The sequence below is a fragment of the Brassica napus genome, chromosome C7 (genome assembly GCF_020379485.1).
Source record: "Brassica napus cultivar Da-Ae chromosome C7, Da-Ae, whole genome shotgun sequence".
Lineage (NCBI taxonomy): Eukaryota > Viridiplantae > Streptophyta > Magnoliopsida > Brassicales > Brassicaceae > Brassica > Brassica napus.
The window spans coordinates 36,075,102-36,095,752 of NC_063450.1; the positions used below are offsets into that span (position 1 = coordinate 36,075,102).

General features: G+C 39.6%; 6 protein-coding genes and 1 long non-coding RNA gene across 7 annotated transcripts; 4 read left to right on the forward strand and 3 right to left on the reverse strand.

The window, feature by feature from the left end:
• Positions 1 to 355: 355 nt before the first annotated feature.
• LOC106409410 lies at positions 356 to 1,290 on the reverse strand. Its single transcript, XM_013850055.3, has one exon. The coding sequence runs from the start codon at positions 1,048 to 1,050 to the stop codon at positions 487 to 489; it is 564 nt and encodes a 187-aa protein (XP_013705509.2). The 5' UTR covers positions 1,051 to 1,290; the 3' UTR covers positions 356 to 486.
• A 1,880-nt stretch (positions 1,291 to 3,170) lies between these two features.
• On the forward strand, positions 3,171 to 4,292 carry LOC106408072. Its single transcript, XM_013848900.2, has one exon. The coding sequence runs from the start codon at positions 3,171 to 3,173 to the stop codon at positions 4,290 to 4,292; it is 1,122 nt and encodes a 373-aa protein (XP_013704354.2).
• Positions 4,293 to 6,185: 1,893 nt separating this feature from the next.
• On the forward strand, positions 6,186 to 6,815 carry LOC125590589. The gene has a single exon (XM_048764205.1). It carries the CDS (start codon positions 6,186 to 6,188, stop codon positions 6,813 to 6,815), a length of 630 nt encoding a protein of 209 aa, XP_048620162.1.
• Positions 6,816 to 10,352: 3,537 nt separating this feature from the next.
• On the forward strand, positions 10,353 to 14,163 carry LOC106410791 (putative clathrin assembly protein At2g01600). The gene is made up of 15 exons (XM_013851398.3): positions 10,353 to 10,652; positions 10,742 to 10,811; positions 10,890 to 10,987; positions 11,081 to 11,219; positions 11,310 to 11,437; positions 11,527 to 11,619; positions 11,712 to 11,762; positions 11,891 to 11,956; positions 12,036 to 12,101; positions 12,190 to 12,270; positions 12,359 to 12,436; positions 12,558 to 12,743; positions 12,845 to 12,923; positions 13,017 to 13,132; positions 13,595 to 14,163. Exons 1-15 carry the CDS (start codon positions 10,563 to 10,565, stop codon positions 13,967 to 13,969), a joined length of 1,716 nt encoding a protein of 571 aa, XP_013706852.2. The 5' UTR covers positions 10,353 to 10,562; the 3' UTR covers positions 13,970 to 14,163.
• Positions 14,164 to 14,520: 357 nt separating this feature from the next.
• LOC106406902 (HMG-Y-related protein A-like) lies at positions 14,521 to 15,580 on the forward strand. The gene is made up of 2 exons (XM_013847646.3): positions 14,521 to 14,701; positions 14,801 to 15,580. Exons 1-2 carry the CDS (start codon positions 14,615 to 14,617, stop codon positions 15,332 to 15,334), a joined length of 621 nt encoding a protein of 206 aa, XP_013703100.2. The 5' UTR covers positions 14,521 to 14,614; the 3' UTR covers positions 15,335 to 15,580.
• A 1,220-nt stretch (positions 15,581 to 16,800) lies between these two features.
• On the reverse strand, positions 16,801 to 18,090 carry LOC125590257. Its single transcript, XR_007326568.1, has 2 exons — positions 17,802 to 18,090; positions 16,801 to 17,738 (listed from the first exon to the last, which is right to left on the reverse strand). It is a non-coding gene; the product is annotated as an uncharacterized LOC125590257 (long non-coding RNA).
• A 644-nt stretch (positions 18,091 to 18,734) lies between these two features.
• Positions 18,735 to 20,281, reverse strand: LOC106409983 (pectinesterase inhibitor 11-like). The gene has a single exon (XM_013850508.3). The coding sequence runs from the start codon at positions 19,720 to 19,722 to the stop codon at positions 19,084 to 19,086; it is 639 nt and encodes a 212-aa protein (XP_013705962.2). The 5' UTR covers positions 19,723 to 20,281; the 3' UTR covers positions 18,735 to 19,083.
• Between the last annotated feature and the right edge of the window lie 370 nt (positions 20,282 to 20,651).

A 20,651-nucleotide genomic window follows, 5' to 3' on the forward strand; every position in this document is an offset into this window, starting at 1 on the left:
ATTCCGAGGGACATTTTCCTCGGAATATTCCGAGGAACATGTCCCTCGGTATATTCCGATCGATCGATGTATATATGTCCAAAAACGCATCGATCGATGAATTCCGAGGAAATATCCCGACGAAGTTCTCCCTCGGTATATTCCGAGGAGATTTCCGACAAACTAGTGATCCTCGGAAATTTGGTTCCTCGGAATTCCGTCGGAAATTTCTGAGGGATTTCCGAGGAAAGAAGAAATTCTGAGGAATTATTTCCGAGGACTTGTTTCGTCGGTATGTCGTCGGAATAACGAAATTCCGACGAAATTCCGACGATTTTTTCCCTCAGAATCCTTGCTGTTTTCTTGTAGTGATTAAATATTACTATTTTCTTTCTTTATGTAGATACCAAGATACATATGTATACTTATATCATTAATTTAACAACTATATGTTACTTTACAAAATTACCTCTATCAGGTTCTTAATATATGTAAAAAGATAATCAATCATTTCCTGAAAGAGTAAAACACAGTGAAAATATAAACACTAAGAGCAGAAGAGACCAAGACCACAAGCGCCAACACGGTATGAATCGCCAGTGAGGTACCACAAGAGAGCAGCCCGAGACGGAGCTGAATAACTTCAACCATTGACAACAGAAGGAACACACAGCCCAAGATGGATCCACCGGCTGCACCAACCACACCGAGACGAAGCAGATCACTGTTGATATTTGCTTTAAAAACCTCGTCTGTTTCTTTGCTGTTCAACAAGTTTATTGTTAGCTTCAGCCCTTGAGCCACGAGGGAGGAGAAGAGGAAGAATGCAAATGAGATCACTTCGAACACAACGAGGTCCCTTTCCACGTCTCGTCCCGCGTTGCACTCCGTCTTATCCGCGAGGTTGAGGTCACGTGGTTGGTCGAATGTGATTCCGACAAAGACTGCAACTGTGAAGAGTGAATTTGCGTTGACTATCCCGTCGAGAGCTGAAATATGAACGCTTGTCGTTGATGCGGTTGAGTGGTTGCTGTTATGGTTGCTGCTGGTCTCTATATCGGAATCTGCCATTTTATCTAATGGTTTTCTTTGGTGGGTTTACGTAATAGCTAGAAGCTTCTTGTTTGTAATGATGGGATCATTTCTTCTGTTGTGTTCTTATGATTCTCCTTTTTAATGATTTGAAAATGTTGTTTAAGAGTGGGTGGGGTTTGGTTTAGAAAGATTAGGCGTGAGAAAACGATAGTTGCATGTTTAATGACTAAATGTAACCATTTTTAAGTCATTGCGGAAGTAGCGATAGTTAAACACACCTTTCTTCTTTAATTTGTTATATGTAAGAAAAAGGCTTCTTCTAGTGACCAAATTTTGACTTTATTCACACGTAAAACACCACAATGTTGTAGCAGGTTTACACGTTAACGACTAAAAGCCTCTTTTGGATTTTTAAAAGAGGCTTTTCCTCTCTCCCAAAAAAAAAGGCGATAGGAGATAAGGTTTCCCAAACCCTAGCTCCACCGTTGGTCGGCCTCACGCCGTGCCGACGAGAACTCTTCACCTCCCTCTTTCTCTTGCTCACCGGCTATGCCTCCAAAGAAGAAACGCAAAAACCTCTTTCATGGGTCCTCAAAGATGACGCGCCTTCTCGGTGCCTCTAGACCTTCTGCTACCGTCAAATCATTGAGGAACAAATCCAATGTCGCCGGCGCGTCATGCGTTGATGCTGCAATAGCCACTACCGTGGTTCCGTTGGACGAGTCCCCGCCGATAACGATAGTAGTTGACTCTCAGATTGCGTCAACAGTTTCTCTCCCAGGCTCACTAGGCTCTTCGGACCCTTCAGGCCCGGTTGCAGTAGATGAAATTTCTCCCAGTTCTACGGGTCCTCTGGATCTATCGTCCTCGGGTTTTCAAGATGAACTTACTCCTGCTACTGTAGAGGAGGGTTACGCTGAACCTGTACCGGTCTCAGCCTCTGTTATTGCTGCTGCGGATACTCCCCCTAGGGCTTCAAATGCAGGGGACGCTGTTGAAGTTAAGGAGGTCAAGAACTACGCTAGTCTCCTTAAAGCTTCATGTCAGTTGGAAGAACTAGGAACTCCGACTGAACATATCTCGGGCGTGCCTTTTGTTCTGATTCCAAACGATAACATCACAGCTGCCAAAGAGGAATTTAAAGAATTCATTTACGCCAGATTTCATGGGGATTGGCCTAGAATTGGTCGTATTATTGGAGTAATTAACGCCTTATGGGCCAGAGATGGTCCTAGGATATTCGTCCATAACGTTGGAGAAGGAGAATTTTTGCTGCGCGTCTCAAACGTCAAAACCAGAGAGATGCTGCTAGGTCGTACGTGTTGGAATGTGGCTGGTTTCCCAATGTTCGTTGCTCCCTGGTCTCCGGAGTTCACTCCTGAGGAAGCTCCGATAACATCGGCGGTGATTCCGGTTGAACTCAGAGAAGTCCCCTACCTGCTATTCAATAAGCAGAGTCTAAGTAGGCTTGCTACAGCGGTGGGAAAACCAGTCTCTGTTGCTCCTGAAACAGAGCGTAAGTTAAATTTTAAAGTTGCAAAGCTTTATGTGAAAGTGGATTTGACAAAACCGCTACCAAACAAGATAATCTCAGGGTTCTCGAACGGTAAAGAAAATGAAATTTCCGTATCTTACCCGTGGCTGCCTCTGAAATGCGATCTATGTAAGAAGTACGGTCACCTCCAGACAAAATGCCGCTACGGGAAGCCGGGATCCTCCAATAGGAAGATATCAGAGAGTCCAGCACGTGAACCTTCACGAACTAGAAACAAATCCATGCCGAGTCGTACAAAAGTGGCTAATAAAGTGATCCCTCCTGCATCTGATGCAATAAAGGATAATACTGCGAAGGTTGTCCTTGAAGAAGGGGAGCTTCCCGCTGAGGCTCAAGTGCCGATACCTCCTCCGGTCGAGTGCAGTATAGTTGGTGGTTCAGTAAAAACTCTGGCTGGCGAAGCTGCTCGACATGGGTTGCAAGAAAATTCTGATTCAGAGGTCGATCCTGGGTCGGCGGCTGGGAGTGGCAACATGTTGCGAGATAGAGCCTCATCTGAAGTGGGTAACTCTGAACAGTCTGGTCGGGCTTCCGACGATGATTTCTTTCTGGTCCATGGCAGGAAGAGCGGCCGCGAGGCCAATAAATCCATATAAATAATATGTCGATGTTTTTTGCGTGGAATGTTAGAGGACTGAACAGTGATCGACGCCACGACATGGTCAAAGACTGGATTAATATTCAGAGACCTCTTTTTGGAGCATTTCTTGAGACGCATATTCACAGTAGTAATGAAGCCAGAATCCGTAGTGCTATCCCGGTCGGTTGGAAGTTTTTTGGGAACTACGGGGAAAACATTTCTGGTCGGATAGTAGTGGTTTGGGACCCCTCGGTCTCAGTATTTATATACAAGGCTTCTGCACAGGCAGTTACCTGTGGCATTCATATTTTGGCGCAAAGTTTGACCTTCACAGTCACCTTTGTGTATGGATTTAACGAGGTTGGGGAGAGGATGGCTCTATGGAAGGAGTTAGAGCAGATTAATAGAACACCGGCCATGTCAAATTCACCGTGGGCGGTTATAGGCGATTTTAACCAGATTCTGAGACTCTCTCACCATTCTGGTTACCCTACAAGAGTTATTGATGATGATGGTATGGAAGATATGAATATTGCTCTGCAGGACTCAGAGCTCTTCGAGGCTCAGTCTAAAGGGGCTCCGTTCACTTGGTGGAATAATAATGAGGTAAACCCTATCTCGAAGAGGATTGATCATGCTCTTATAAATCAGCTATGGGCGACAAGATTTCCAGACTCCTATGCAGACTTCTTGGACCCAGGGCAATCTGATCACTCTCCCTACATTGTCAAGATTCCCTCTGTCAGACGTTCATCTAGGAAGCCTTTCAAGTTCTTTCATCATGTCATGGACCATCCAGATTACGCATCTGTTGTTTCTAATGTGTGGAATCCGGGGACTATCATGGGGACAACTCAGTTCAGGCTGGTAAGGTCAATGAAAATGATGAAAAAAGATATGAGGAACCTCAATAAAAGGAACTTCAGCGGTGTTTCTCAAAGGGTGAAGGAGCAAACAGGAAAGGTAGGACTTCTACAGAGAGCTCTCCTTACTAGGCCAGACCCGGTAGCGGCTAGAGAGGAGCATCAGGAAAGAGCAACATTAAACATACTTTTGAATGCAGAGCAAAAGTTTTACAGACAAAAATCAAGAGTAAGATGGGCAGATGTGGGAGACAGAAACACTACATTTTACCACCAGTAAGTAACTCAAAGAAATTCCAGGAACCATATTCACTTTCTTAACGATGGCCATGGCAATTTTATCGGCGAAACAGCTGATATCAAGGCGCATGCTGCCTCATATTTTCAAGGAATTCTTGGAGAAACAGACATGAACTCCTCCCCTGTTGATGTTGCTGGTCTTAGAGAGTTGCTAACCTTTAATAGTTCAGAGCTACAGCAAGCATACTTGAAAAGGGAAGTTCTAGCTGCAGAAATCCAGGGTACAATCTTCTCATTGCCTCTGAATAAAATTCCAGGACCAGATGGATATCCGGTAGAGTTCATTAGATCATCATGGGACTGTTATTGCTGCAATTGGGGAGTTCTTCAGGAATGGCCGTTTACTCAAGGACCTTAATACAACCACTATTGTGCTGATTCCAAAATCTGACGAAGCTTGCAAACTTCAGGACTATAGGCCTATCAGCTACTGTAACATAGTGTACAAGGTCATCACAAAGATCTTAGCAAATAGACTGAAACCTATCCTGCGGTCTTGTATCTCCATGAATCAAGCGGCTTTCCTTAAAGGTCGTAGCTTGGGTGAAAATGTTCTTCTCGCCTCGGAATTGATCAGAACATACAAGTCCCCGCGCTGTCAGAGAAGTTGTATGCTGAAAGTGGATATTAGGAAGGCTTTTGACACAGTCTCTTGGGATTTCATCTTGAAACTGCTAGCGGCTCAAGACTTTCCTCTTCTATTTGTCACTTGGATAAAAGAGTGTATAACTTCTCCTCGCTTCTCAGTTGCCATCAATGGTGAACTCGCCGGTTTCTTTCCCGGTAAGAAAGGTCTGAGACAAGGAGACTCCATCTCCCCATACCTCTTTATCTTGATCATGGAAGTGCTATCAAAACTGCTAGAAAAAGCAGTAGATGACGGAGACATTCGACTGCACCCAAATTGTCATGAACCAAGGATCACACACTTGCTTTTTGCAGATGACCTGTTGGTTTTCTCTGATGGGTCTAGGCACTCCATATCAGGTATTAAAAAGGTTCTATCTGTCTTTAAAGAATGGACAGGCCTAGACATGAATCCTGAAAAGTCTGAAATTTTTTTTGGGGGTTATTCTGAGGTCGAAGCTTATGTGATCAGTGACATCTCGGGGTTCCGAATAGGAACTTTCCCTACTAGGTATCTGGGTCTACCTTTAAATCCTAGTAGAATCAGCTTCGCCACTCTCCAGCCGTTTCTTGAACGCATCACCGCTAAATTGCATTCTTGGACTGCTAAGACTTTGTCATTTGCAGGGAAAGTTCAACTAGTATCCTCAGTAGTGTATGGGATGGTAAATTTCTGGAGTTCGGTCATTGCCCTGCCTAAGCGGTTTTATGAAAAAGTTGACTCGTTATGTTCGGCGTTTCTGTGGAAAAATAGTACTACTTCGGCAGCTGGAGCTAGAGTCAGCTGGGCTAGTATCTGCAAGCCAAAGAAGGAGAGGGGTCTGGTATTGAGAAGGGTGGAGGAATTTCAAATGGTCTTTGAGTTGAAAAGAGTGTGGAATTATTTTTCTGATGAAGGCTCCTTGTGGGTTGCTTGGATCAAGGCTAATGTGTTCACTAACCATTGCTATTGGACTATACCAGATTCTCAAAGAGTCTCTCCAACTGTTCGGAGCATGATCATCAGAGCGAGAGAAAGGGTGAGAGAGTTCATGAGATGTAGTGTTGGAGATGGATGTACTGCAAGTTTTTGGCACGACTCTTGGACAGATTTGGGGCATTGATCTTGGCTTTGGGAGCTAGAGGTCCATGAGATCTTCGGATCAACTGTGAAGCTCCGGTTATCAGAGCAGTGGTAGATGGAAACTGGTTTCTTCCTCCAGCAAGATCTGAAGAGGCAGTGACTTTGCAGATTGTGCTCTCAACCATGGCCCCACCTCACTCGGATAGGGGTGATGACAAGTATCTTTGGCGTAATGGAGCTGATCATTTTGTTCCAAAGTTTTCTTCTAAAGCAACATGGCACCGTATCAGAGAGAGAGCTCCTGAGGTCCCTTGGTGGGATCTGATATGGTTTAAAGAAGAGATTCCAAGATGTTCCTTTGTAGCTTGGATGGCAGTACTCTCCAGACTACCTACTAAAGATAGATTGTCCTCGTGGGGCATGAATGTCTCTACGCTTTGCGTCATGTGCTCTTCTGGACATGAATCCCATCACCACTTATTCTTTTTGTGCCCATATGTCTCAGCTGTCTGGTCTCACTTCTCTGGAAGCGCTTGGCAAGCTGCTCCGTCGTCTATGCTTGAGGTTGCTGATATCATCGCTGTATCTCCTCAGTTGCGAGTGGTGATTAAATTGTTGATGCAGGTTATTGTTTACTGCATCTGGCGGGAGAGGAATTCTCGCATTTTCAAGCGGGTTGCCACTTCAGAAGCAGGGGTGATCTCGCGTGTTGATAGGCTCATCAGGGATCAGCTCCTCTCCATCTCTCCTTCAAGACCACAGTCTCCGTCGCTGCTCCAGCTATTCTTCTCCCTCACCTATCGGCCTCCTTAGCTTTGTTATATTTCCTTCTCTGATCTTGCTTTCCTCTTTTGTAATAAGTGGATCTCCACAACCTTAAAAAACATAAAAGTCTGGTATAAATCTTAACATTTACACCAAAAAAAAAAAGGTTTACACGTTAACCCTAAACTTTTCACTATCTTTACTTTTTGTTTTCGTTTTTGCCGGTGTCCAAGAAATCGTGTTAGGCCTAAACGGCGTTTATGCGCTTAACACACTTCTATTGTGGAGGTATTATTTTAAGGGTGGGTTTAGAATCTTTAGATAGGAATAAAAATTCAGAGGTCTACGCAGCATGTATGCAGTTTTTATGCGGTCTATCAGTCTATGCGAGTTGTCCGTTTAATTTTCGATTTGTCCAAACATTTAGGATTTGGAGTCGACTATGGTATATGTTGTAGGACCAATCGGTTGGACCAATTCGGAAAATTCTCTTCTTACCACATATACACAATTATTACTTTTTCTTTCTAGAAACTTGGAATAAATAGTTTTCTTCTTAAACTAAAATGGAATAAATAGTTTGTTAATTATATCGTTGATAGATCATGTTACTTTGTTAGCATTGCTTCATTAGCAAAACATAAAATTATATAAAAGTGGTTACACATGTATGAATATGATCAACTAAAAATGGTTGGTTACACATGTAATCGTTTGCAAGGAAGCCATGGTGTGGTGTTTTCAAATTATTTGATAACTTTTTTTTTTTGGTAAAAAATTACTTAGAGTTGGCTCAGTGTAAAAGAGCTACTCGGGTTTGATTCGCGCTAGAAGAGACTTTCTACAATGTTTAAGTTCTCGACAAAGAGGTGAAAAAAATTACTTGATAACTTGTCGTCATTTGTACTGTATAAATAACCTCATACGCATATTGACGTCAATTTTTTTTCCTCTCTCTGCCATGTTTCAGTATTCTACGTTTAGTCTGATATACGGATCATATGATATATAAAAAAGAAACCCAAACCCATAGGTTACAAGCCCAATAATATGTTTGATTGGTAAGCAGTTACATTACTGTGACCATGTTTTACTAATCTTTATTTATGAAAGTGTATGCATAGACAGTATTATCCTGCAAGAAGAAATGTCCACAATAATCTTGCAGCTCTGCTTCAGATATAATAAGAAAAAATTGTTTATTTCCCATCTCATGTTTGTGCATGCAGCATGTTCCACCATTTTAACGTTTTACCAACTATATATATCCAAGAAATCTATCAAAATTATGGGTACAATTGATACCGATATCAAAATCACATTTTGTTGCAGTGAAAAGAAGACCCGAATGTTCTCTGGTGAGACATAATTTTGAACATGAAGCTGGCTATGCTATTTTACAAATTGGTAAGTGGCCAACATTTATCACTCTCGCATCCATAATCTATTTCTTAAACTATGTTTTCTTATTAAACAGAAAAAAAATGATCATTATTTTGAAATTGATGACAGTGAAGCTTAGAACATCTCCAATGAGAGTATGTAAGGGAATATCTCATTTTTAAATTAATGAAACAAATTAGCAAAATAAGAAAGAGAATTAGAAAAAGAATGTAATGAGGTTCTTGAATTAGAGTTTATAAGAGATTCATTAGAACTTTTAGTGTGTCCATCTATTGTCCAGTTATTAATACAATTTGCTTTGATACTTGTTTTTAGATACTAACCAATAATGTTTGCTCTTATATGTTTATGTAAACTACACAAGATACACATGGTTTTGCAATTTTTTTTATTGGTAACACGTGGTAACATTGATTTAGTTTGAGTTAAAGAGTTTAATTCATAGATAACTCAAAAATATCACCAATCATACATTAAATTTAACTTTTTGATTTTAAGTTTGAGTTATCATGTATTATGGTTGAGTTACAATTTTGATTTACACCCTCTGTAAAATTATTAAATCAAAATCTAATGCAACATCATGACCAATCCTATGTCTTAAGATTTGAGTTACAGTTATAATTAAAGTTTCTGTCAAAAATAACAAGTGAAAATAATAAAATCCTAAACACTCCACGGACGAAACGCTTTATGCTATACGTTATGGAATTCTATGTTTGTAAATAAACCATTATTTATATTTCCAAAGCCATCATAGCAATATAATATTCTTATTTCTGGGAATGTTTCTAACAATATTATACAAACTTAATTTTGTGTTAGTCAAATATTTGTATTCTCTTTCTTGTTCCTATTTTTGAATTATTAATTTTAAAATTATTATTTTACATAATCTTATTAGTTGTAAATTTTATTTGGATTAGAAATTTATAGATTATTTTGTTATTGATATCGGATAAATAATATCATTAGTAAGTACAATTCTTAGATAAATATATATTACAACTTATTTTTTTGTTAAAATTTATTTTTATACATATTAATTTATTTTTATTATTTATTTATTTTTAAATAGGTTAACATTTTTTTGTTATTAATAATAATAATTCATTATTATATGTTTATATTTATATTTATTTTTTTTAAACTATACTGCAACTTATACATCAAAAAAGTTACCTGTCATCAGTTTTACTAAAATGATAACTCTTGTTTTTACTGCAAAACTTACTAATTTACCTCATAAAATTAAGTTTTTACCATGTAATTTTTACTGCGTCGAATTGTACTCGACTTTAATAATGCAATGTCACGGGGTCGGAGCCTTATGTATTAAAAAAAATGAGTGGTACAAAGAGATGATAATCCAGAGGAGCAGATCCGAATTTTATGACGAGTTAGGTCATTTGCACTGTCAGAGATGTATCATTACCATTTATGCTTTTTGCGTGACCTTTAATCATGCAACTTATGAATTGTATTTTGTATTTTTTTTAGAAAAAAAATAAAAATAACACTAAATCAAGTTTTTTTCCCAAACTAGCATTCAAGGTCAAAAGTCACAAAAATATCACTTAATATTTTATCAAAAATCACAAATTTAGGGTTTAGAGTTAAAGGGTGGGGTTTAGAATTTAGGTTTTAGGGTTTAGAGTTTAGGGTTTAGAGTTTAGGGTTTAGGGATTAGGGTTTAGGGTTTAGGGTTTAGAATTTAGGCTTTAGGGTTTAGAGTTTAGGGTTTAGGGTTTAGGGTTTAGAGTTGAGAAATGAGGTTTTGGGGATAAGATTTCAAATTTTGAAAAATAAAAAAATTAAAATTTTCAAAAGATATAATACTATTTTGGTCATTTTAGTTTTTGAGTGCTATTTTTGTGATATAAACTTAGAAATGTGCTATTTTGGAGATTTGTTCTTTTTTTTATCCTTTTTTTTTTGTCGACCAATCCTATTTCTCTTTGATTACATTATTTCGTGTTGTCTCTTTGATTACATTATTTCGTGTTGTCAATTAAAAACAAATCTATAAATGGCCATATAATAAACTATGATTAAATAAAAATCAACAGAAAATTCCTTCCATTCCATTTTTGTGGTCAGAAAATTCAATAAACTAGCCATTTCAAATAATTATCCGACTTCTGTTTTATTTTTGGTCTGAATATATATTGACTTTGAATTTAGGAAAAAATAAAAATAAAAAATCGGAACGAGTCCAACTAATATGGCGTCCCTTTTTTTCTTGTGGGCGTCTCTCTACTTTGCGCTCTCACTTTGTGATTCCTCGTGAACTTTGCCGGAGGTTTTATCGGGAAACAAAACTCATCGACACGTAATAATCCACGGTTTATTCGGGGGAAGAGTGAAGAGATCTGAAAGAGTCCTCCTCCGATGGGAACGCTGCAGTCATGGCGTAAAGCTTATGGAGCCCTCAAAGACACCACCAAAGTCGGCCTCGTCCGCGTCAACAGCGATTACGCCGTACGCGCTTTCCCCGATTCCTCCTTAATTTTCGTTTGATCATTTCTCTGATAGATTCGATTTTTTTTTTTTGGGGGAATTTTTAATAGGATTTAGATGTTGCCATAGTCAAAGCTACCAATCATGTGGAGTGTCCTCCCAAAGATCGCCATCTCCGAAGTGAGTGGTTTCAGTTATTTTCTCGGGAATCGTTAGATCTATGAAATGATTCCTATATTGTTTGTATCACTTTTGCAGAAATCTTCGCGGCGACGGCAGTGACTCGTGCTAGAGCAGATGTTGCCTACTGTATTCACGCTCTCTCCCGGCGATTGCATAAAACCAGAAACTGGACGGTACCAATTGACTCTCTCCTGTGATTCTTAGAGTTTTTGAGTAATAAGCATATGAACTTGATCGCTTCTCCATCCTTGTTGTTGCTTCAACAGGTTGCCTTGAAAACACTAATTGTGATTCACCGCCTTCTAAGGGAAGGAGACCCCACCTTTCGAGAGGAGCTTCTTAATTTTTCGCAGAGAGCTCGCATCCTGCAGCTTTCTAATTTCAAGGATGATTCAAGCCCTATCGGTGAGTCCTCAATTCAGCGTTTTACAGATCAAAAGAGGTTCTTATTGAGTGTGAATGCTAATTTAGCCTTTCTTTTTGTTTCTCTCATAGCCTGGGATTGTTCAGCCTGGGTACGTACTTATTCGTTGTTTCTTGAGGAACGCCTTGAGTGCTTCAGGGTTTTAAAATATGATACTGAGGCAGAGCGTCTTCCTAAGTCTACCCCAGGGCAGGATAAGGTATCAACTATTTGCTTTGCTTCCAGCTTTGTCTTGCGTGTAGACCTCTCTTTCTGATGGTTTTGATTTTGCGCGTTGTTGATTGGCAGGGGTACAGTAGAACCAGGGATTTAGATGGTGAAGAGCTCTTGGTGCAGTTGCCTGCTTTGCAGCAGCTTCTCTATCGTCTCATCGGTTGCAGGGTACTCTCTCTTTCTTCTTTTGCTTAGTTCTTTGTATAGCTGATTGTTTGTAGCTACATTTGCTGATCAATGAACTGTCTTGCACCTTTCAGCCAGAAGGCGCTGCTAACCATAATCATGTTATACAATATGCACTTGCTCTGGTACGTGATAATATTATTAACATTTCCGCAACCGGAGACAGTTGGGGTGTTTTGCTCTGCCAAGCTTTCCCTTCCCTCTAAAAAGCAAAGCTCGAAAATATCTTTACCTTTTTGTGATGGAATGGTAGGTGTTGAAGGAGAGTTTCAAAGTCTACTGTGCTATCAATGACGGAATTATCAATCTCATTGACAAGGTAGGTCTAGTTTTTTTTATTTGCCATTTTAGTTATCATGTCTTTCTCCCTTCCCTGATTATTTATTTATTTATTGCAGTTCTTTGAAATGCCAAAACATGAAGCCATGACTTCCCTTGAGATATACAAGCGTGCGGGTCAGCAGGTTCTGTTTGTTGGCCTATTCTTTTCTTTGTAGGCTTTACTTATATAGTCACTTTCTTTTCTAACGAGAGATATTGTAATCTTTTCAGGCTCGTAGCCTATCTGAGTTCTATGAAGCCTGTAAAGGATTGGAACTCGCTAGGAATTTTCAGTTTCCTGTGTTAAGAGAGGTACCACATGGACTTGTTTCTAAATTAAATTGGTGACTATTGCTTGTACCGGTAAGTTAATACGGTACATTATTTTTGTTGTCTCCAGCCCCCACAATCTTTTCTGACAACAATGGAAGAGTATATTAAAGAAGCACCGCGGGCTGTCGATGTCCCAATGCCACTGGTATGCTAATGAAGATCTCTACACAGCTTCCAGCTCTTTTCTCATATGAGTGATCCAAGAATTTTGGCTTTTTGAACTCTCTCTCTGAGTTTTATGTGCTAATGAAGTTGTCTACATGCAGCTTCTAACTTATAGGCCGGATGATGGCCTTCCTGTCGAAGATGCTGAATCGTCTCATGAAGAACGTGAAGTTGTTTTGAATACAGATGATGTCGTTCTTGTATCTGAAGAGACTGAACCTTCTCCGCCACCTCCTCCTTCAGCCAACACTCAGTCTCAGAACATCATCGATACAGATGATCTACTGGTGAAAATCCTATTACTATTACTTCATGAGTCTTGATTTCACTTTTGCTTCCCATTGCTATTCTTAACTCTCAGGCTCTCTTTGTTTAATTTTCCACACAGGGCCTGAACACTGCTGCTCCTGATGCATCAGCGATCGAGGACCAAAATGCACTTGCTTTAGCCGTAATCCCAACTGATGGTAAACTTCTTGCTATACCATCTTAATTGCATGTCTATCATGGTGTTACCCTTTTTTTACTGGCTCATTTCTGTTCTTTGTCTCTGTTTCCAGGTAACCCCCCAACGCCTCGTTTTGGTCAAACAAACAATTATGACCCTTCAGGATGGGAGCTTGCCCTGGTAACAACACCAAGCAACGATATCTCTGCAGCCACCGATAGGCAATTGGTAAGCATTCTTCTGGTTGTTTATGTTTTAGACAGTGTATCGCAAAATAGATCAAGCCAAAGCCGGTTAGTTTCTGGTTAAGGATTGGCTGTATAGCTGAAATTTTCGATGTTACCTCAAGCCTAGGATAAACCACTAGAGTATATCTGGACAAGTTTACAATGGAAAGTGGTCGCGTGCATGCTTTACGGAAAATTTGAGACTAGGAACCTTGTTATTAGGAAATTAGTAATGGAATAGTGAGAACGGAGAGTTGATTGTTGGTTTAACTATATGTTTTGTAAGCTAATCTTCTGAAAGCTCTACTTTATATCTGGACAAACTTTAAGGTTACAATGAAACGAAATCATCAGACTAGAACCTTGTTACTAGCAAAGAGTGGTTACATTACTGTAAGAGTCCGTTATCGTGTATATCATATCATTTGCAGGCTTTAACCTTTCAAAAACAATTAATGTGCAGGCTGGAGGCTTAGACACGCTTACACTGAACAGTCTATACGACGATGGAGCCTACATAGCCTCTCAACGCCCTGTCTACGGTGCACCAGCTCCCAACCCATTCGAGGTTCACGATCCTTTTGCAACATCCAATAGCACTCTGCCACCTCAGCAGCCAGCTGTGAGCAACCCCTTTGGTTCTTACCAGCCAACTTATCAGCCGCAGCAGCAGCAACTACAGCTAGCATTCCCAAACCCCCCAGCCAGTAACAATCCATTTGGTGATTTTGGGGAATTCCCGGTTAACCCGGTTTCACAGCAGCCAAATACCAGCGGGTTTGGTGATTTTGCGGTGAACCAACACAATAACCCTTTCCGGAGCACTGGCCTCCTTTGATTGTGTTTTCACGTTTGTATCTTCTTCACTGGGTTTTGTTTGTGAGTAATAGACTCCACATGATTTGTTTGATCTCTGTTCTTTTTATTGTTGTTCATTGCCTGTAGTAACAATGTCACTGTATCATCATATCTGGGATATGCATATATGAGTAAATCCCTTAATTAAAATTAAAATTATTTTTAAACTGTTAATTAATGTGGTCCAACGGGCCTTTATTCTAATAGGGCCTGGCTCAGTTTCTCGTTTCTTTTTTCCCTAGCCTCCATTAATAATTCGACACGTGCTAACTTTAAAGAGCCGAATCACCGAATTATTCCCCAATTGTTTATCCTTCGTAAAGTTCAAAATCAGGGAGAGAAAAGTAAATTCACAACAGCTAACGCTTATCGCTACTTCATCCACGTCAGCAATCCTGCGTGATAATATTCTCACGGTCTCGCAGCCGTTAGATCAACTTTCGTATCCCTCACACCCTAACCGTCCGATGAGCTTTCCAAACAAAAACAATATTTATTTAATTAAAAAGAAAACCACTATTAACTTCTGATAAATCCACACAGCTTCTTTGCTTCAGCGCCCATTCAAGCAACAGTACTCTCTCTCCTACCTCACTCCTCTCTCTCTCTCTCCCCCTGCAAATTCATGGCGACGGAGACCGAGTTTGAACCTCAACAATCACCAATGGCGGAGGAGCAGCCGAGTCCCTTCTCTCTCCCACCGTATCCTCAGGTATAATAATCTATAACTGCACCTGTTTCAGATCTCGAAATTGTATAGTGAACCGTTTCATGTGGTAGATCTGATTTTTTCGGTTTTTGTGGAAATCAGATGATCATGGAAGCGATCGAAGCATCGAACGACGCGAACGGTTGCAACAAGACGGCGATCGCGAAGCACATCGAGTCAACTCAGGCCTCTCTACCACCGTCTCACATGACGCTCCTCAGCTACCACCTCAACCAGATGAAACAGTCCGGCCAGATCGCGATGGTGAAGAACAACTACATGAAACCAGATCCGCATGCTCCGCCCAAGCGCGGCCGTGGCCGTCCTCCGAAGGCGAAACCTCAGGGAGATTCAAGCCACGTGGCGGTCCCGGCTCCTGCTCCTCCCGTTTCCTCGCCGAGGCCTAGAGGTCGTCCTCCCAAGGCGAAGGAACCTTCGTCGGAGGTGGAAACGAAGGTTGCAGAACCGAGTGGTTCCGGGAGGCCACGTGGACGGCCACCGAAGAAGCAGAAGACGGAATCCGAGGCGGTTAAAGCCGATGTTGAACCTGCGGAGGCTCCGGCTGGTACTGGGGAGCGGAGAGGGCGTGGAAGGCCACCCAAAGCGAAGCCTGCGATGGTGCCTGTTGGTTGCTAAAGTTGACGCTTAAGCAAATCGAATAAGCTTTGATTAGAAGCTTAAGCAACAAAACAAAATTCTAAAAAGAGACTTCTCTTAAAAATAATTAGTATTTTTCTATGTCGAGTTTAATGGTTAATTGTCTGTTATTTTAATTTTAGTGGTTGAGTAGAAAAAAAAATGTCGTCTGAGAGAATGTAATTCGAATTTGCATGTGGTGGTGTGATGTATAAATTTCGGGTATTTCTTTACCCTTTTTCTAAAGTAACGCTTTGGTGAAAATGAATATTTTATTATTATGAGTGATTCACGAAAGCTTGCTTGCTCAAAAGGAGGTACAAACTGAATGTTGTGAGAAATTAAAACAAGATTCAAAATTTTCGTAATTTTGTTCTACTCAATTTAAGGCGGGAAGGAGCTAGAGTTTTTCAAACGATAGCAGACATATTTAGATCTCCCATTTGGGTTTTATGTGAGAGTGTAATGAACAGTTGTTCGCGGTTTGATCAATGATTTTAGTCTTCCCTTACAAATAAAATAAACAAAAACTTTGAAGAGGGGAACAAAAATATAATCTAATGGACTTACTTATACTGGGCCTAAGTAATACATGTTTGAAAAATATTTTGACATTAATAATCAATTTCGGCAACATGCTTGCTTGCACTTCATAGTTAATACTTTCAATCAACCGAAACTTCCCAATTTTTTTTAAATTTTTTAGAAGTTAATGGAGGCGAATGCACTTTCCTTTTTATATCCGCTCTTGTATATACAAATTCCTATGAATAGATGCAGTACATTCAAACGATGGTGTAACACTAAAAGCTTGATTATTGGAGAGTTCTTAGGGTGAAGTTTTTAACGGAATATAAGAACCTGTCTTTTAACTTTTAACTAAAAAAAGCTAAGAACATGTTCTTAAAAATCTTATTTAAGAACCGGTTCTTAGTTTTTTTAGTTAAAAGTTAAGAGACATGTTCTTATATTCCGGTAAGAATTTCACCCTAAGAATTTTTCAATAATCATGCTCTAATGCATGCTAACGCTAGTAAAGACTGATTTAACGTCGTCAATTGGTCTTTGAACTATGATTACGCCGTACCATATTGTGATTTGTTTTTCTTTCTATGGTGACTTATCTTTATTGGTTGTCGCTCTCCCTTGCTAGAGCCTCGAACATAGGCTCGAATTTACACTTGCAGGTGTTCGCATACCTGACTAGCTCAACATGGGGCCTTAGCATCATCATAGTACTGTCCACATATTACTTAAGAGTATCAACCCACATTGGTTAACCTTTATTAATTAGCATATATATCCAACATAGAGACAATACAATGAAGCATAAACCGTTGAACCTGAAGATATTTGAAGATAAAGATAGATTTGTGCTCTAAGAAGTTTATTGGAGACTAATAGCTCATAGAGCTTTATTGAATGACAAAGAAACTAAAAGAGAAAGCTTGAGAGTTGTCACCAAGAGCTAAGTATAATGATTGATATTATAAAAGGAGTTTAAAGTGGCTGCAACTATGGCAACCAAGGTTACATTGATGAGGACACTAACGACATATATATAGACTTATAAACCTTAGTTACATGGTTCACTAAGACTTCTTATTGGATCAGAAACTGGGCTTCTCATGTGGGCTTCAATACTCCCCCCGCAAACTTGGCAGCGGGTGAACACAAAGCTGACAAGTTTGAATGCACCTGAAGATGGCTTTGAAGGAGACATGAAGAGTTGAAGCATTATGCTTGTAGTGTTGGTAAATGGCTCTATTCACCATTGTAGACAAACATTAGTGTGAGATCTATTCAGGCCTATATTTGGAGAGTATCACATGGCTTCACTCAGAGGTTTCTTTTGAACTTGGAGAGCTTAGTTGATCTCACTCAGAGGTATAATTGTGACCTCTTTATCTCACTATGAATATAGGTTTCCATTACCTATTTCATTCTTCTAATATGTCTAATGAAAAACTGTTTCCACACCTACTAAACAAAGCTCTACTCAATCTCTGCGTTCCATCTATGTACCACCAAAGTTGTGCTTCTAAACAACCTGCCTTTCACGTTGACATTTCAACGAGCACTTTGTGTGCTTTTACAAAACCAGACTTGCTTCCATAAACCCATTGTTATAACTAACCGCAGCCTACTCATCTAACTTCACGTTCCATACCAAAAAATCTAAACCAGCCAGCAAGACAATCCAAGACACAACATTTTTTTTTTTCATCCTCTTCTCTGTCTCGAAAGAGAGAAACATAGATGATACCGTGGATAAATGGTGTGGAATCTGAATCTTCAGGAAGATTCCTCTTTCTTTCTGGTCCGTTATGAACTCGTCCCAGCAAAGCACCTTGGAGTATCACATCTACAGAAGAGCAATGTTGTTGAAGAGACATAAAAGCTTCTGCCTTTGTCGAGAAGAGAAACTAAGCGTCAGATTTTTTTATTTTTTTCGGTGAGGGCAGACGCTGGCAGCGTGCTCGCGACGGTCTTCTTCTGGTCGGCTGTTACTCCTGGAGCGCCGCCAATGCTTGAGAAGAATGAAGACACGAGCACTTGAGAAAGGAAGAAACTTTTCTTCTTATCTGGATCTGTTTGTCGGAAGCTTAAAACTGCGTGGGTGACCATTGTCTGTTTGAAGGAAGAAGGAAGCATGAAGCATGAAGCATGAAGCATGAAGCATGAAGCAGATGACAAGATTTTTTTTTTTTTTTTTTTGAGTCCACAGATCGACTGCAGCTCTAACACCATGAAGATATTTGAAGATAAAAGATAGATTTGTGCTCTAAGAAGTTTATTGGAGACTAAGACCATCCTCAAAAGTTCACACGTTTTTCGAGAAAAAAAAAATTAAAATAATCGGATTTTAATGAACCCGGTTCGTGCAGGTTCGCTGGAGTGAACCCGGGTCGTTACTGTTCAGCGGGCCCCACGCCACGTGGCGGCCCGCTATTGGTCAATATATTTTTTTTTTTTATTATTTTTTTAAAATCAAACGAAAAATGAAAAAAAAAATAATAAAAAATTCACATGATGAACCCCAACCGGGGGTTCATTAATGCGGCTGCTCTAAGAGCATCCACAATGGGAGCTCTTAAGGAAATCTTTAGAGGGTGTGGAGCCCATTTTCTTAGAGTTTGTGCAAAAAAGAATTTTTAAAATCCTTTGATAAGGATTGATCCTTACACTGTTCACGGATCCCATTGACTACGTGGCGGCCCGTGAATGGTCATCTTTTTTTTTTTTTTTTTTTTTTTAAATCTAAAAAATCCAAGATTAATCCAAAATGTCCTTGTGCTAAGGACTCCAACGAATCTCACCATTGCGGATGGTCTAATAGCTCATAGAGCTTTATTGATTGACAAAGAAACTAAAAGAGAAAGCTTGAGAGTTGTCACCAAGAGCTAAGTATAATGATTGATATTATAAAAGGAGTTTAAAATGGCTTCAACTATGGCAACCAATGTTACATTGATGAGGACACTAACGACATATATATAGACTTATAAACCCTAGTTACATGGTTCACTAAGACTACTTATTGGATCAGAAACTGGGCTTCTCATGTGGGCTTCAATAGAACCCACTATATTTTAGAAGTAACAACTCAAATTTTACACACAACAATGACAATTTTAATATTAAAACCGATAATATATTAATTTATCAAAAGAAACCTTAAACAATATAAGAACAAATTATCCGACGAACCGATAAAATTAAAAATTAAAAATATTCATAATCTAATCTCATGGAGAAGATCCATTCTTGGCTAAACTGTTCGCAAGTGAAAGAGCAATACTAGAAAACATTTTCAGTTTGTTCACCCGATCACAAACAACAGTCTTGACCTTTCCTTCTTCATCTTCATATTCGTCCGTACACGTTTCCTCAAACGTAATCACTGTACTCATATACGTAATCACGTCATCCATCTGATTACTAAACACCTCCGAGGACGGGGGAGCAGCCGGTGACGGAGCCGCCGCGACGCCGCCTCCACGTATAATGTTTCGTAGTATTGGGAGACAATCATCTCTCATTGAGTCTAATGCGTATCTTACGTAAGAAACACAGTTTTTGACTTCGGGTGCGGACCGCGAGAGTCTGGAAAGAAACACAACCGTTGATTTAGCTTTTAAAATCGCAACATCGACTGAGATTTTGGTTAGCCTCGCCGGGTTTTCTTGAACGGTGGAGGCGTAGCCCGCGAGAGACTTGAAGCAGAGGTCTGGATATTGAGTGACGTTGCAGCTTGTTCGGACGAACTCTAGATCTTTGGTCGTTGCGTTAAGTCGTGGAGAGGAGTGAACGGCTGAGATTGATCCGGAAATGAAGAGAAAGGTGGTGAAGAGGAGCAACGTCGTCGTAAGATTTTTGCTTACCATTTTCACTGTTTTTTTTTCGACTTTCTTTTTTTTCTTGTTCCGACAAAGATTTTAGTTGAATGGTTGGCGGCTTATGTAGGCGTTAGTGTTTAGGTTGCGACCAGTAGCGTATCAAGCAATATAATTTTAAGATCATAAAACTAAATTTTTAGATATATTGTGGTATAAAACATGCCACGTACGTTAGGTTTATATATTTGAACAATATCGTCATATAAAACATAATATTGTAACATTGAATGTAGTTTATTTAGGGTTATCTAAAAAGGAAAATAAATATGTCAAAATTAAAGAAAAACAAGGACTTTACGGAAACGAGCTTAAATAAGTGGATGTAATAAAATGCAGTTTGCATTAAGCTAAAATTCTTTAGCAATTCATTTTGGTGATCTTGTATAGAACTATTCTTTTGGAAAGTTAGATTTTCTCATTATAATTCAAAGATGTATTCAATCAAGAAATGGAAATACCAAGAAATATCGAATGGTATCCACCAGATTCCATGGAGATTGCCTACCTTTCTTTATTTTGCGATCGTGGGATGGTGTTTTTATCTGCCATGCCAAAGGTATTATTACGTTAGGAAAATGTTCGGTCACGCATCAGTTAGTAAACACCATCCATCTTCAATTTTTTTCCAAAGTCTGTTCCTCTCTTTTAGGCATCGAATCTTTAACTCGTGTTGTTTACGTCTCGTTGTCGACTACAGATGAAATGGAAGTCTTAACATTTTTGTAGAAAAATTGTAACGATGCCGTCAATTTATGTGGAACTAAACAAATTACTGCGGAAATATGATGTGGAGAGGTCAAATATCCAAATTATTTGATGATGAGTCTGTATTTTCAATAGAATGGGGAAATGATTTATCCGAATAAATGGGAATGATTTCTTAACGTCTAATGTTCTGAAGCTACGATATATAATGT